At 38.3% G+C, this 17,569-nt stretch overlaps 1 protein-coding gene across 1 annotated transcript in view; it reads left to right on the forward strand.

Moving 5' to 3' along the window:
• Window positions 1-1,014: 1,014 nt before the first annotated feature.
• bean1 (brain expressed, associated with NEDD4, 1) overlaps window positions 1,015-17,569 on the forward strand; it is a 70,160-nt gene continuing 53,605 nt past the window's right edge. The window contains exons 1-2 of the mRNA XM_041788985.1: window positions 1,015-1,072; window positions 9,132-9,251. Of these exons, the coding sequence (XP_041644919.1) occupies window positions 1,015-1,072; window positions 9,132-9,251 (178 nt within the window). The remainder of the gene's footprint in view (window positions 1,073-9,131; window positions 9,252-17,569) is intronic.

Consider the following 17,569-nt stretch of genomic DNA (forward strand, 5'->3'; position numbering starts at 1 on the left):
GCAATGTGAAATCTAAAATCTTGTATGTACAGTTTTTTCCTCTCTCCTGTCCAGTTAATAATTTCAGAAGCCTTTTATCTCCAAACAATCTCTCTCAGTGGACAGTTAAATGTGATTTTCAGAAATTGGCAGTAGTGTGCTGTTGGCAACAATCAGCAATGCAAGTCTGTAGAGAGATGACATCATTCCTATTTTGAAACTGCATTAGAGTCCTACTGAACAGACGCTTTCTCTGCATGGAAATGCATTACATGGAGTTGTAAATGTATTAAATTATGCTGTGTACCAGCACTGCATGCTGGAGCTTCTCTTCTGTTCTGCATCTGTTTCTGGATGTGCCTTTGATGCTCTAATGTGCTGTGCACTTTGCTTTGGGTTGTTTATGTTTATACCCTTTCAATCTTTTTAGTCTACTCCTATTATTTTTGCTTCCTTGTTTCTCACCTCACCATTTCTCTTTGTTTGACTCTCAAAACAGTCTAGAATTTAAATTTTATAAGATTCTCCTCATTATCAAGTTAACAATACTTAAACAAAGATTCATGTGAAATCTCATAATCAAGGACTATGCTGAAACCTTTGACTGTATACTTGTATGGACATCAATTCTCCATCCCCTTCAGTTGTACCAAAGCGAAGCAAACATGCCTCTGCAAGGTATGCGGACATAAAGTTATTTGAAACCAAGACATCTACAGGTGCATGTCAATAAATTCGAATACCATCAATAAAGTTAAATTTATTTCAGTAATTCAATCCAAAAAGTGAAATTCCTTTATTATGTAGATTCATTCCACAAATATATTTAAAGTGTTTATTTTATCTTGATAGTAATGGCTAACAGCTGATGAAAAACTAAAATTCAGTATATCAGAAAATTAGAATATTGTGAAAAAGTTCAATATTTGAGACTCATGGAGTCAATCTCTAATCAGCTAATTAACTCAAAGCACCTGCAAAGGTTTCCTAAGCCTTCAAGTGGTCTCTCAGTCTGGATCAGTGGCCTACACAGTCATGGGGAAGACTGCAGACTTGACAGATGCCAGGGTTGCTAACACCCTGCACAAGGAGGGTAAGCCACAAAAGGTCATTGCTAAAGAAGCTGGCTGTTCACAGAATGCTGTATTCAAGCACATTAATGGAAAGTTGAATGGAAGGAAACAATGTGGTACAAAGGTGCACAAGATTACCAAAGCCTTAAGAGGATTGTGAAATTAAGCTCATTCAAGTATTTGGAAGAGCTTCACAAGGAGTGGACTGCAGCTGGAGTTGGATCCAGGACATGGGCTACAACTGTTGCACTCCTTGTTTCAAGCCACTCTAGAACCAGAGACAATGTCAGAGGTGTTTACCTGGGCTAAAGATAAAAGGGACTGGACTGTTGTTCACTTGTCCTCTTTTCAGATGAAAAGTCAGGTCAGTGAGTGTTTGTGAAGCCATGTCATCTCCTGCTGTTGGTTCACTGTGTTTTATCAGGTCTAAGGTCAGCGCAGTAGTCTACCAGAAAGTTTTAGAGCCCTTCATGCTTCCCTTTGCTGACCAGCTTTATGGAAACGTGGATTTCATTTTCCAGCAGGACTTGGTACCTGCCCACACTGCCAAAAGTACCAACACCTGGTTTAAGAACCATGGTATCCCTGTGCTTGACTGGCCTGCAAACTGGCCTGACCTGAACCCCAGGGAGAATCTATGGAGGATTGTGAAGAGGAAGATGCGAGACACAAGACCCAGCAACACTGAAGAGCTGAAGGCTGTCAGGTCAACCATAACACCTCAAGCCACAGACTGATCTCCTCCATGCCATGCTGACTTGCTGCAGTAATTCATGCAACAGTAGCCCTGACCAAGTATTGAGTGCTCTACATGTTCATACTTTTCAGGAGTCCAGTATTTCTGTTAAAAATTTTTTTTTTAATATTCTAGTTTTATACAGAATTTGGATATATATATATATATATATATATATATATAGGTATTATATATATGGCTGTAAGCCATAATCATCAACATTAAAAGAAAAGAAATGTAAAGAAATTAATAATTGAAATATATCAGCCTGTATGCAATAAATCTTCAGTATATGAAACACTTTTTGAATTGAATTACTGAAAAGAATACACTTTTTTGATGATATTCTAATTCACTGAGATGCACCCATACTTACAGAGACACAAATTTAACTTACACATAAAATATCAAAGATCAAAAGAGTCCAACCCCCCCCCCCTTGTGGCAGGAGCTGACCTTTAGTGCAGGTGACATAACTTGGACATAAGACAGGAGAAGAAAGGAATCTGGCTGGAAACCTGCCTCCTCAGCTAAGAGGAGCACAAATTAAACAAATTAAATGTCTGTAAACCCTCTTATTGGTACTTGTGTTTATTCTTGATTTTTCTATTTTATAACACAAAGTACAGTTAACTAACAGAGCTGCCAATCATGATGGTACATTCTTTTTTTAATCAAATTTCTAAATAAAGGCAAACTACCCTAAAAAATTAACATTTAAGAATAAATTAGCATGACAATTGCAGACTTTCACAAAAGCATTGGGGTTTGACAAAAATGTATAAGATGTGCATTTTAACTTTATAGTTTGATTTATGTCCTATCTGTTAACATGGAGGAGGTGTGAGGTGTAGGAGGCTCTAAATATTTTGGTTTCTCTCTCAGGTGGCTGTTTCTCTGTCCATCTTGTATTATATGTATGGGTGCTACTGAGACTAAACCATTTTAAAAATCATCAATCGATCTAAAACACAGCAATGTTAATGGTGTGAATAATGTGTTTGTAGTGATGGGTTAATACAGCAATTAAAATTACGTGCATTAATTTGAAAATTTTCCCTCAAAGAGATTGTTCTGAAGGTTCAAACAAACACAATTTGAAATACATAAGCAATCAAATAACTATTTTACCAAGGATGATGACACAGTAGATGATTTTATACCTGATTCTATGCCAGATGTACTGTACATGGTAAAAAAATTTGGATGTCAAGTTGGGCTGCCACAAACAGAATACCTGCAACAGCCAATCAGCAAGCAAATCAGGTAGCGTCACCAACCATATGTAACATGCAGTATTAATTTTAACAGCTATTTTGAATTTTAATCTTTGTCTTCAGGATAAAATGTTCTTTAATTTTAGTCACATTTAAGTCATTTCTGTCCTCTGTAGTCTTATTCAAGTCTCAGTCAATGAAAACTCAATAATCAGTTTAGTCCAGTTTTAGTCCATTAAAAGTCTTTGCTTTCAGTCAAAACTACCTGCCTAATCACACTTGTATGTTCTAAACTAAATTACATTTTTGTATTGTTTTAGTCTTATTGATGAAAATTAATCTTACATTTTATCAGAGTTTAAGTCATCAAAGATCTATTTTTAGCTATATAGTCTCAGTCTCGTCTTTCTCATGGAAAAAAGATTGTCGACTAACATTTTTAGTCATTCTTTAAGTTGAAAAAATTAGCATTGGTTACAGTGATACATACTTTTTTACAGCGATAGGTTCTTTGCAGATGACATCACACAGCAGCTCCCCTTGGGGGGTGAGTAGGGATTTCTGCATAGAGAAATGCAATCAAAAAGGCCATGTTTTGAGCTTTTTGAGACTATACGAGCATTCAAAGTGTGAAAATGAAATTCATGAATCTTAAGCTGCTTTTGTTTCCTTAAAGTAGAGAAATATAAGGCAAAAATAGAAAGTTTGAAAAGCTCCCTGTGAAATGGCAGCAGGAAGGAATTTAGAAAAAAACCTATATAGACAAGCAGTGTCACACCCCGCTTGTGTATGGTTTGTTTTCACATAGTGGTCCAGTTTTGTTCAGTGCAATTTTTCCATGGTTTAGCACATTTAACAATGATCTTTCCTGTGATTCTTAGGCTCATGTCCGTCTTGCCTTGCTCATTGTGAAGAGAAATATCTTTTGTTTTAGAGCTCCAGATCGGTAGAGCTGGTTGTTGGCTTTCATATGGCTCTTCATAGGGAAACAGTTTGGATGGACAAAAGGAGGAAAGGAAACAGTCACTTAAACAGGAGCTAGCTACAGTGGTTCACATTAAAGAGCCATTTTGTAGCACAGGCTTGTTTGTGAATGGCACATCATCACGCAGTCACTTACCCAAAAGGTTTATTAAGTTAATAATATATCACTGTTTCAGTTAAAGGCACGTTTATGGCTACATTAGGATTTTTATATGCTATAAGAGTCCAGCCTCTTAGCTCAGCATAAGACTCCTCTAGACTCTTGTCTCCCTTCATCTGGATAGATGATGCTGGACAGCAGGCCTGGGTAAATTGTGACATTGATCACCTCTCTACCAGGTAAATTTGTTAAATTGGGAAAAAATCACTTTTTTGTAAAGTGCAGGGATCATACTCAGTTTATGTAGACATTTTCTGCAGGGCACAGGTCCATTCAAAACTTTAAAGTACCAACTTTCCTCTATTTCCATTAATACCTTGTGGCTGTCCAGCACTTCCTGACTGCCAACGGACATTCATACATCATCAGAATCCTGTGACTGCAAAGAACCTCACCGTCTTCTAAGCAATGATTTTTTTTTGTTGTATTCGGTGTAAAACAGATTCTATGTCTGTGCAATAAAAACAGCAGGTGTGTTGTGCTACATTTTAGCTGAATTATCTAGAATGATCTATTATAAAAGCTATAATGTAGTAAATACAAACTTATTATATGGCCCCTCATCACTTATCACTATGACTTCAAAGTGCTGACATATTCAGGAATATAAACTCATATAATCAGAGTTAAAGTAATGATATTCTATGATTTATAGGCTGTAGAGAAGGTCAGACCATGAAAGCTTTTCTCCTCTCTCTGGCTGCTGCTGCTGTTGTTTCTCTGCAGCTTCAGTTTTTAATGCATTGTGTGGTTGGATTGGAGTTAACACAAATGCAGTGGGCTTTGTTTTCTCTCTCTCTCTTGCACCCATACACACACAACAGCTCAAGACTTGGATGAGAAGAGCCTGGTGTGTGTAAGTGTATGTGTGTGTGAGGAGAGCGGAGAGATAGTTGAGTGGAGCTGCCAGAGAGCGTTGTCTGTAATATCTGTCTGTGTGAGCGGGGACAGTTACGTAACAACAAGGCAAAATGCATCCGAGGTTCACATGAGTCACACGCACAGCCTCATACACACTCAGACACACACATGCTCCTGTACACACACTGTATACAAACACAAAGTAATGGATTATAGTTTTGAAACAAGTCATAATTTTTATGCTTTGGAGAAGGAGGTTTTTGACGTCTCATTGCCATGTCTGTGACAAAAATGTTTGACAGCTTTGCTTGGGTTAAGTCAACTCAGCTCAGTTTATGAAGGCAACTTAGGCAGACTTTCATTAAAAAAGACAAAAAATATTCCTAATAAAGTTACAAGTGCATGAGAAAAGAAATAGAACAAACAGAGAAAAACAAAGAAAGATGGCCGCTCATGGCTTGGCTTTTACTGCTCACGTTGGTCCGTCAAGAAATAACTAGAAAATATAAAAAGAGTTAGAAAAAAAAACATGATCTAGCTAGCTTAGATTTCCTAAATAAACAAAGTAAATAAGTAACTGGATAAAAATAAAATAACAAATGGAAAATTATTAAGACAGCAGGTTGTTTTTAATAAAGCAAAGATGCTAAACTTAGCCTCATTAAATCAAACCTTTCCTGCACCAGAGAAAATCCAAATAAGATTTCAAAAAATAAATTAAAAAACAGAATAGAGAATAAATCATTTTAACCGTTATTAAAGAGGTAGTATTCTTGTAGGCAGTACATTCAAGACCTTTCAAAATCAATCAAAATATTTTAAAGGCACAGTGTTTAGGACTGACAGCATTAATACATTTATTGTTTTCAATGAACGTCTCTCACATTTTAATTGTGATTAGTCCCATTCTCATTGAACTTTGGTTAAGCCACTGCCATGTCTGCCTGCAGCCTCACTGATGCACAAAAAAGACACCATTGGTGCCCATATGCTGAGGCTATAGTCAATGCAATGGTTGCTGGATTAATTCCTATTCTTGCATGTTTGGTGCATGTCTTCTCCAACTCTCTCTCCCCATATTTCCTGTCTTACCTTAGCTGTCCTGTCACTTAAAGGCCAAAAGCGCCCCAAAAAATCTAAAAATAAAAACCCCAACAACGATGAAGAGACACCATTGCTTTACCCATGAATGCCACATACACTGCCTGTGCTCCATTCCCACTTCACACGGTCATCCACTGGATACGTTTCTGTCATGATGCAAAGCAGAGTGTGACCCTGAGCAGCAACATCACTGGAGAACTACATGTTCATGTGGGAAAGCATGTAAACAACGGTTTACTTTGCCTTTATGAAGGTGACTTTTTTTTTGCTTCTGTCACTGGTAAGGAAGTTAAAAAGTTTATGTTTTCTGGACAGTGTGTGTGGCTATGTAAAAGTCAGTGGTTTTCAATCTTAAAGATTAACTTCTCTTCATCAATAGCACCTTACCTCTGTGGCCCCACTGACAGCCAGTGACTTGTAGCTTGTGCCACAGGATAAGTGTTGATATTAAAGCAGTGTTGATATAGGGATGAGATACAGTTGGGAGTACATGCATTGTGTTGTATTTTGAAACTGACCAGCTATGGGTCGCACTAGCTGTGCGTAAGCTCAAACATAGCCTAGTTTGACTGCAGGTTCTTCCTTATGATGGCATTTACACCTTATTAAGATTTGAGCTGTTGCACCAGCTGAGATAGTTTAAACATAGGCTTGAGTTATAACTTAAATTTTAACTGGCTTTTTTGTGTCAGTGGTGTGTTCTCCATGATCAATAATACTGTTGTTTTCCCTGAGAGGAGAGAGTTTCCACCATCCAATAATGTCATGTTATTAGCAATTTTAAGGTGGTAAGGTAACATTATTATATACTCAAGGTAGATTTGGTTCACAGTGAGTGAGCCAGGCTCTTTCCACACACAATCAACAGGACAGGACATGGAAACACATGATAAATTGACCATAGTGCTCAAAGCTAAAAGGGTAACCCCCAATAGAAGCAAGATATAAAACCCAAGAGTAATATAAAGAAACATAAAGGTAAGGTAGAAGTACAAATTTGATTTGGATCAGTAAAAATGTGGTAAGTAGAAGCAAAAGTAAGATAGAAAACAGAATACCTCATAGATAAACACATGGAAGAAATGTGCCATAATTTTTTTACCACTCAATTTTAGTGTTGTTTTTTTATTCTGGCTGTAGGCTTTGGTAATGTCATAAGCAAAATGCTTTATCATATTCTTCATTTACTTTTGATGCTGTTTGAGGACTACGGCGGTAAGCATAAATTATTTTTTAGCCATTAGCCTATAGACACAAGAGGCAGCACTGTAGCAATCACTGGGTTAAAAATGCTTTTCATTGATTGGTTAAACTCAGTGAAAATTTCATATCTGCATCCATTTTTATAAGTTTGGATGCAAAGCTTTACCATGTTAAGATGAACCTTATGTCTCTGTGGTACAGCTGAACAATGATACAATTTAAGTTACAACTTAACAAGTTTCAGTGTAGGGCTTAGTGTGGACTTTACACCATAACTAAAGACAGAAATTACACATAGCTGGCACAACAGTCTGCACATGCTTTTCACATTTTTCCTACTGTTTGGGTCAATCCACTCTACAATCCACTGAACATATTTTGGCAATGGCCAGAGCCAAAAATAGAACTGACATATCTCGAGCAGAGTGGCACTTGTAGGACTTACTGGAGACAGACCTGAGCAGACTCTGTGGAAGTGCATAAATTGACTTGAAAAGGAGCGGTTTGCTCTGCAGTTGGAGTGCGCTTTGTGCACGGATTACGGTGCAGATGGAGTATGTGTAATTTGGGGGTTAATGCCTCATTTTACAAACAGCTCAGTGGACAAGTCAAAGGTCATCTGCACCTTGTGTTGTCAAACATTTACCTTTTTACTCTTCCCTTATTTCCTTTTACCAGATTAAAGTTCATGCCATTATCACCAGAAAGCTAATTACTCAGAAAGGAGATTTATTGTGATTAACTAGAGGCAGAAGAAATGTTGGACAGCCCTAAGTCTTTTGATGACTTTTTAATGAAGTGCGGCATCCTGGAAGTTGCAGTTAAAACTGTCCATCCATTTTCTACACAGCTTATCCCATTCAGGGTTGCTTGGGGCTCGAGTCTATCCCAGCTGTCCTTTGGGCGTCCTACAGCCAATTTAGAGTCACCAATTAACCTAACGAGCATGTCTTTAGTGGTGAGAGGAAAGAAGCCACACATGCTCGAGAAGAAAATGCAAAGTCCACACAGAAAGGCCCTGACCAGGAAGAGAACCAGGAACCTTCTTTAGTTCTTACTATTTCTGATAAAAAATCTAGCCAATGTGACTTTTGTCTCATGATCTTCTTGGGTCTTTTGGTTCACTTGTGTATTTGTATTTTACAGAGTCATTCTGAAGCCAAATGCAAAGCAAACAGTATAACGAACTCCATCATGAATGAATAACACAAATAAAATCCTTAGGTGAATAAAATTCCTCAAAAATGAAAAAAAGAGAGGAATATGTATGAATATATGATATTGTGGATTTAAACATGGTTTGATAAATTTAGGATAATACAACAATGAATTTCAAAAGAATAAATCAACAAATGTCTCCTCAGATCTACACTTAAAAATTTGTTACAAAAATACTAGTTACATACTTTGAATTTACCATGCATTAGATGTGCTATTCCTTTGATCTCTTTTTTGAAAAATGTTTTATTTCTATAAATTATTTATTTTTAGTAGTATGATCAGTAGTAGTATTTCCCTCCTTTAGTGACACGTAGCATTTTATGCATTTTTTTGTGAGTCTGCGTCACTGTGTGGTGGTTCAGGTATTGATTGGAACATTTGAACCCTGTGGCCATGTTCTGGTAAAGAGCAATGAACACACAAACACACACACTCATACATGGATTCACAAGCACAGGGTGGCGTGGGTGGCCACTTGACTGCCTCATACACACACTTTGCCTGGGGCTTTATAAACAGCCGGTCTTGGAGGTTGTGACTCGCACATCAGCGTCCTCTCTCTCTCTCTCTCTCTCTCTCTCTCTCTCCTGTAGTATCACATCCAGCAGCTCTGTGTGGTGGAGACCAGTCGAGGTTGGCTTCCTGCCTGTTGAGATGTGCCAGTAGGAAACATTGTGAACAGGGGTTCATGCTGATGAAATTGATCTGCTCAGGTAAGGAACAACATTTATGTTTTTTTTTTTTCCCCTTCCTTTTAATGCTGTCATTACGCTCCTGGAATGGAGAACTATTTACTCTGGTCAATTTACTTAAAAAAGACAAAGCATGATTCTTGCATTTTATTTTTCTGTATAAAGCCTTAATAGCATCAAAAACACTGATGCTTTAAACAGGAAAAAAATTAAATGTATCAATTCAAACTTGATAAAAAGAAAAGACAGAATAAAATACTCAATTAGTGACTTAATATACAATTCAGGTGTCAGTGATGTTAGACATGAGCCAAACTTTGAAAAGGAATATTTGCAACTGCAGAATTTAGTTTATTTTCAAGTCATATATCAATAAACTAAGGCCTCATGCTTTAAATGTATTCATAATTACATCCATAAATGGTTGTCACAATACCAGAGTTTCAAATCTCAGTATGACGCTATAGTAAAAATTAAATGATATTGGTGCATGGTTTGAGACCACAGCATCCAGGATTGAAGTCTAAAGCACCTTATATTGGGTCAAGTTTTGGTTTTAATGATCAAATATTGCATTTAACTCCTGAATGCGATCTAAATTAGTTGTTCTCAGCTGGTGGGTTGGAAGCAGGTGGGTCCTGGAGCTGTTCTCAGTGACTTGCAAATGTGTGTCTGGAAAAACTTGGCTAAAAAGTCTAAGTCAACTAAGCCTTTAGTAAACCTACTATCATACATTTCTTACTGTTTTACAATCAGAAAGGGTAAGTCTTCCCCCCTTTTTGTACACTATATAAACTTTTTTTTTTTTAAATCTCCATTTCCTGGGACAACAAAGTCTCTTTCCCATTTAAACAAGCTATTTTCTCAAAAATTTGGGGAAAACTGTTCAAAATTTCTACATTGTAATGTGAGATTTCAGTAAAGTGGTTTAGTTTTGTCCCATTTCTGTCCAATTGTTCTTTTATTCATTCAACAAATACAAGCAGTTTGAACATTTGTGTCAGGATTTGTAGTTAAAGAGTGTTTGAGTTATTTGAGAGTGCTGGTCCATCTGCTAGCATGACTTATTCTTGTTCCTGGTGGATTGTTGTTGTTTTTGATGTTAAACACCCATGCACCATGAGTGAAATTATCCACTGAGTTTGTCACTTTCCACCTGTGGCCGGGGATTGTCTTCAGGAAAGGGTAGTGAGTGGATCATCATCACTAGGTGATTCCTAACACATTTCTGGGTTAAAATCTTTATTTTAGCTCTATTTTCATTATTTGCTATAGAAATAGAGTTAAATTGAGTTATTAATTACATAAATAACTTATAGTGTTGATGTGAGGATAACACTTTAAAAGTTTAAAATTTCTAACACTACAAAGAAGTACTGAGCTAAAGTCACACTGATTTGTGTTAGGATTAGTCCATTTTTAATTCCAGAGTATATAATGAAATTTAGAGTTCAGGTATTGACTCTCCAAAAAGAGTCAAATCAACACTGTGTGGTGTGGACCAATAGACACTGTAAAATTGTCTGTATGACCTCTGACAGTGCTGCTTTGACTACTAAGATTTTGCTGTGTATCAATGTTTTTGTGCCATTAAGGAGGTTTAATCTTCATCAGGAGAGCAACAGAGTTTAAGTTAGATTTTACATTGATTCATTGTCATCCAAATCCCTTTAGTCCTCCTGACGATGTGAGCATAAAAAGAACTGGAGTCTTATTGTGTGTCTCTACAGCAACATGTCACTTGCTATTATTGTGAGTGTCCTCTGTTTATTCATAGCTGGACTACAGGTTGAGCTTTTAAACTCCTGAAAACAAGGTAGACATATTTATGGAAGCTTGCCATCTCAATAAAAGATGAATGGCTGTCTTATGCAACAGCTGCTGACCACACTGGAGGCAGGAAGAGACAGAACGTGGGAGGACCAGATGGACTGATAGATGGACAGATGCAGTTCTTTTATAGATGTGTGTGTTTCCTGTCGCATTCGCCCTCCAAGAAAAAACTGTCAATCCTACTTCCGTTCCCTTTCTCACTGGCATGCATCCCCCGGGCATCCTCCCTATCTGACTCTCTGTCCTTTAGACACCCTCTTTATATCTGTTTATCTTTCTCTCCATCTCTCCCACCTTTTATATCCTTATTCTCTCCTCCCCTCTCTGATCTATTATTCACATCTCTCTCTGACTCTTTCTCTCTCGACACCTGAAATCCCTCCGTCCGCTTCGGGGCGTTTAGACCTCCACTAGCACTGCGTCCCTCCCAGGGAAAGGAGTAGGATGATGAATAAAAGAACAGAGAAGAGATAAAAAGCTTTGGGATGGGCAGCTCTACAGATATGTCAAGGTATTTCTGCATGCGGCCTATTGTAGGGGTTGACATTTTACATAGCCCTTTAAAAAGACTAGTTCTGGTAGTGTAAGGTAAAGTTAGGAGATGTTAGAACATCAAGAACATGTATTTTTATAAAGGCACCTGAGATGGATCAGTGGAATCAGCTGGGTTGTTTACTTTAGGGAATCACACATTGCTCTGAGATTTACAGAGCTTACTTATTTTGTTGTCAAGTTTTGCTTTTCTACATTCTTGACTTTACTTTGCTTAAAGAATTTATATCTGCCTGTAGCGGTTAGGTTAAGACAGTTTAAACCTTTCACCTAGAACTGTGGTTCCCAACCTGGGGTCCAGGCACCCTCCTTTGGGTGCCTGGACCCCAGGTTGGGAACCACTATTCATTTTTTAATGAATAGTGCCAACTGTAATCCTTTACACTAAATTCATACCTTTTCCATATTGTTTAAATTTAGAAAAAAAAAAAAGAACAGAAAAAAGTTTAACTTAAAATTAATGTAAAAATCTTAAACAACTATTTAATCTCTATTTCTCAGAGTTGATAGAACACATTTAAAGTATTTATTACTGGATCACTCTTAGTATTTTTGTCATTGTACTCAAATTGTTTGACAATAATTCCTTAATATGAATAGTTTTCCCAGAATGCCTTTGGGCATTAGACACTTTTGCACCATGAGTGAAGATAACTACTCAGAAGGTTCCCAACTGAGGGAGACCAACTTCAGCATAACATGGATGATACACTGAACTCTGTGGAAGAACACTTTCTGGGTCAAAGTACACTTTTTAACTTATAATCTGTCAAATTAGTGCACTTTTGGTGGCATGTTTGTTCAAATTACATGAAAATTGTAAGGGAAAATTGAAATGAAACTCTTTAAAAACTTAAGCGTAGTCAGTTAAGGCAAATATTCTGAGTATTATCAACTTGTTAAGTTTCACAGTGTATGATTTTAGATTGATGGGCACACTCTGAGAAGCAAAGCATTGAAAATAGATGATGTTGGCTGGAAAGGATGCTTTTTTTAAAGATGGAACTGCATCATTTTACCCAATTAATGTAAAGACTTGTCGGTGTTTTATATCTAAAGTTCTATTAAAATGAATTGAAAACAGTGCATGTCACTGCCTGATTAGCATAAATTACCCACAAACCCTCCTCAGTTTGGGCTTCGCCCAAAATGTCAAAACTTCTGGCTCTGCCCCTGGTCCAGATGATAATGACAATGTGATGATACTGGGCTAAAACCACAAGTTTTTCCTTGTTGATCAGTGGAATAATAATGTAAACAGTCAAACAAAGTAATCATATCAGTACAATAAATCAAAATTAAGCATTAAGGCCTACAGTGTGAAGCCCTTAGACTTGCCTGAAGGCCCACCAGTGTGCTGCGGGAACCACTGATCTATTGCATTATTCTCACCTTGTTAATGGTCTGAGGGAATCATTTTGTAGACCTATGGGGCACAGAAGGGATGATGTACAGTTACATCATGTTCAGCTCGTTGCAGCTGTGCACCAGAAATGTCACGGCCAAATAATTTTTCCAGTCCACCACTGATAAGAATCACTGTGAGAGCCCAGACAGCACAGGAGCCCAACAACATGATGTGAGCAAAGAGATAAGAAAAAGAAAATAGAAATGAAGTCAGATAAAAACATAAAAGCAATAAAAAGGTAAATCCATAATACACAAAGGAGAGTAAGATTGATCTTCATGATTTAAACAGATGTAGTTTAAGTACCTGTTCAATAACCCCTGTGGCAAGGTTGTGTTAAAACATATCAGTTAACTTTTCCTGGATACACAAGGTCTTTAAAACTTAATCCTGATCCACCTTTGGGTGCTTTCGCAGCATATAAACGCAGCTGACGTACACCACATGGCAGCTGTTAGGTCCTGAGGGTCTGCTGCCACTGTGCCCCAGAGAAGGGCATTCAGTCCCCAACTGACACATAAACATTCACATCTGTTTCCATGTTTGGAAGAGAGGGAAAGTCACTAAATGTGTTTACAGAGACATAAAAGTAACCTAATATTTGTGTTTGCATGATTTTATGGTGAGAAAGACTGACAGGGAGGATGCTGCTGAAACACTTGAAAGATAAAAGTCCAGCAACTGTTATCATGTGTGAGACACAGTTATGAAGCCGTACTACTAAATTATGACCTTGGCCAGGGAAGTGGCGTTAAAAGTTACTAATTACTAGTGAAAATGAGTATTTATTCATGAGTCATGACATAATTAGTCCAAACTAAAAGGGCCTGTGTGTATTTGTGCACTCTCATATCTCTTCAGATATAAGGGCGAAACACAATCTACATATTAGAGTGCTAGCATCGTGTGTGCATCAGATGAGCACAGATCTGAAATGGAATCTCCTTCTGTTCCCCCTCGCTGCACACATCATCTATCCATCTATCAGTGCTGCGCTGCAACGCCTCGCCTTCCCACCATCGAGCCATCAATCACTGCATTCCCATGCTTTTTGGAAATAGGAGGAAAAACTTCATTTAACGGCATTTTACCTTCTATCTCATGCACCTATCCTTCTCTTTGTCCAGCCATCCATTTTTCCATCTCTCTGTCTGTGCACGGGTCCAATCTAGCCACAGTGTAAGGTCGTTTATTTAAATCTATTAAATGGATATGAGGCGTGTGCATGTGCAGGGAGATTTCACGGCCCAGCAGGTCTGCAAATACCAAAGCTGTTCCACCTCACTAACCCCGATCAGACCCATAGACAATTAATGCACACCACAGGTGGGCACGGAAAAGAAAAAGTATGTATCCATCCATCTATCAATCCATCTGTGTCCGAAGAAACAAGGGAGAGAGCTCTTAAAACACAGGTGAAACAAAGAACAGATGAAACAGTACAGGAGGTGTAATGAGTGTCAGAGAGGGAATACAGCCTCGCTCTCCAGGGGAGGACAAGGAGAGGAGAGGAAGCAAGGAGAGAAATTGAGGGAGGTGGCTTGGAACATTTGAGAGAATAAGGAAAGGGGTAGATAAAGAGGGGAGGAAAGGGGGAGAGAGGAAGGAGAAGTGAAGGGTAAATGTCTTTACTGATGTCTTTGGTGCCAATATTGACTTTCGCTGGCTTCTTCTGACTTGAGTCCACTCACTGCATCCTGCTCTTCAGTTCATTAGCTCTGTCATTTGGAAATGGATGGATTGGCTCAGCAGTTCAATGTCACCATGGATGGATGGAGAGATGGATGGAGGTTTGCAGTGTCAAACATTAAAGCACCATATCGCTTGAGGTACACAAAAGTGAACCTGAAGATTACACAATGTACCAGACAATTTTCCATTTTACCATGTACAAGTGAATGCACTGCTTCTCAGAGTGAGGGCCGTGCCCTCCTGATGGGCTTTGAATGTGCTGTAGCGGTATCACCAGGGGTTATTTACCATCCACATTGTTTTAAAAATGAAGTTTAAGATTTAATTTCATTTTTTACTAATGGTTATGCATTTTGGGGGGATTATTTATTGCACTGTTGTCCATAGGCTCAAGTTGACATAGATTTTTTTATGTATAGCTATGAATTGAATAGAAGAAAGGAAATGAAGGCATACTTCTACTACTTTGATTTCAGATTTAACAATAGCATTCTTAAGTCTGGGATTGCAGAGTATTAAGTTATTCTCTGTTTGAAAAATAAAGTTTAACAGAATAGAAATTCGAACAAAATGCGAGTGATCACAGTCGGTGTGATGATACAGAAACACACTGAAGAGTCAGCAGATAGGAACATTTCAGAAACCTAGTGGGACCAAACACGAGTCATTGAAAAGTAAAGATATTTTAAATGAGAAAGGACGACAGCTTTACATGTTGATTTTTTCCACAAGCAGTCAGCATGTCTCATATGTTTCAGTATTTTTGTGATCATTAAATGTGGTAATGTCAAACATCCCTATGTGATGATCCTAAAATCTTTTCTTTGCTTTGTCAGCCTTTATTTAGATAGGAGGACTGTGTATGGAGTCAGAAACAGAGATGAGAGATTGAGGGAGAGATGCAGGGAAAAGAGCTGCAGGTTGGACTTGAACCTGGTCTTTCTCCATAGCTGGGGTGCAACCAGGGTTGGAATTTAACTTTTTACCTGCCACTGTGGCAGGTTGATTCAAAATTCAACCAGCCACAAGTATTTCCTACCAGCCACTCTAACAAGCAACATTATTTAATAAGGTATATGATAATCAAATCCTATAGTATTCATGTTGTGGCCTGTTTATGAGAGATTTGGTGCATAAATGATCCAAACTGTCACTCATTTTAAACCTCAGCACTGTAAATTCAGAGGCATTTTCCTGTAGGAGTGTCAGACTCGCAAGAATTTGATGTTTGCTGTCTCACACCAAGATTTAGGCTTTGTTTAGCTATCTTAGACTTAGGACAATCAAGGCATTGGCTCAAGCACAGTTTAGCAGAAGTACCAGTTGCAGTGCAGAACTACCCTTAAATGATACTGAGCCAAACCAGTTATTATTTATGTTGCTTTCTATAACACAGGTCAGCTTAGGCTACTTTTATTTACCCACCGCAAGTTGCGCAAATTCACCTTACAGTGCTCAAAAGTACCTTCATTTGGCTGGTGCTTATTACCCCACTAGGCTCATCCTTACTGCTAGGCCATCGGCGGTCTAAAGCTCAAATCTTTGAGCCATTATACTGACCCTTCACTGACCCACATCTGATCTGAAGGCACAGAAAATGAATGAAGCTGAGAGTTCAATATGATTGATCCACCAGAATCCTAGCCCAATCATTCACCAGCCTAATCCAAATCCTGCACCATATCCTGACGTGCAGGTGTGAGGGCCCTTTCAGCCTTAGTTGATTTTAAAGTCTGCATACAATAAACACTGCAAAACCTGGGTTTGTGCATTATACAGTTCAAGAGGGAAGACTATTTAGGTATAAAACGGTTTGCTTTCTAAAACCTGACTTTAAATAAAGCCTAAAGTTTGTGATCCTGCATGTCCGTTGGGGGTTAGGAAGTGGGAACAGCGTTAGGAATGAACGAGAACAGAGGTAAGTTTTACTCCACAGTTCTAAGTAGATATCTACGCTGTAATTATCATCAGTAAACACTGTGTATGATCCCTTCACCCTTTTTTACCACAGTTGAACAGATTTATCTCGTGTGGAGACGATCAATATCACATATTACTCAGCAGACCTCCTAGTGTCTGGCGTCATGTAGTCAGATGAATGGAGACAGAGTCTAGAGGAGACTTATACTGAGCTAAGAGGCTAGCTGAGTCCCTTTAACAACTAAAAAACATCCTTATTTTGTCACAAACATGCTTTTAATTAAAGCAGTGATGTACTATCAACCAAATAACCTTATGGGGTAAGAGACTGAGTGATGATGTGCCGTTCAGGAGCGAGCCTGTGCGACAAAAATGGCTCTTTAATGTGAGCCACAGTAGCTAGCTCCTGTTTGGATCCTGTCCTGCTCCTGTTTCCTTTCCTCCATTCTTTGTCGTTATTTAATCCACATTCAAAGCCAAACTGGTACCAAATGAAGAGCCATTTGGGAGCCAAACAACCAGCTCTACTGAGCTGAGCCAAATGATCTGGATCTCTTAAAAGGGACGGATTTAGCATCCCAACCAGAGAGGCTGGTTGGTGAGACAGACATCAGCTGAGGAAGCATGGGTAAGATCAGGGTTTTATTTGTTAAATCATGGCAAAACTGGACTGCACCAAACTGGACTGCTTTGTGGAAACTGACCATACACAAGTGTTGTGTGGCACCGCTTGTCCAGGCTTTTGAAATGTTTTCATTTTTACACTTTGAACGCTTTGCATCATCTGTTCAAAACATGGCCTGTTTGGTAACATTTCCCTATACAGAGGTCATTTATTGCCCACAAGAGGAGCTCTCAGCTGTTGTGTGATGCTGTCCATACAGTGTCATAAAAAAAGAATGCTATTTGCCTAACTATATCAACCAACCAGCAG

This window comes from Cheilinus undulatus, linkage group 6 (genome assembly GCF_018320785.1).
Source record: "Cheilinus undulatus linkage group 6, ASM1832078v1, whole genome shotgun sequence".
NCBI classification, from domain to species: domain Eukaryota; kingdom Metazoa; phylum Chordata; class Actinopteri; order Labriformes; family Labridae; genus Cheilinus; species Cheilinus undulatus.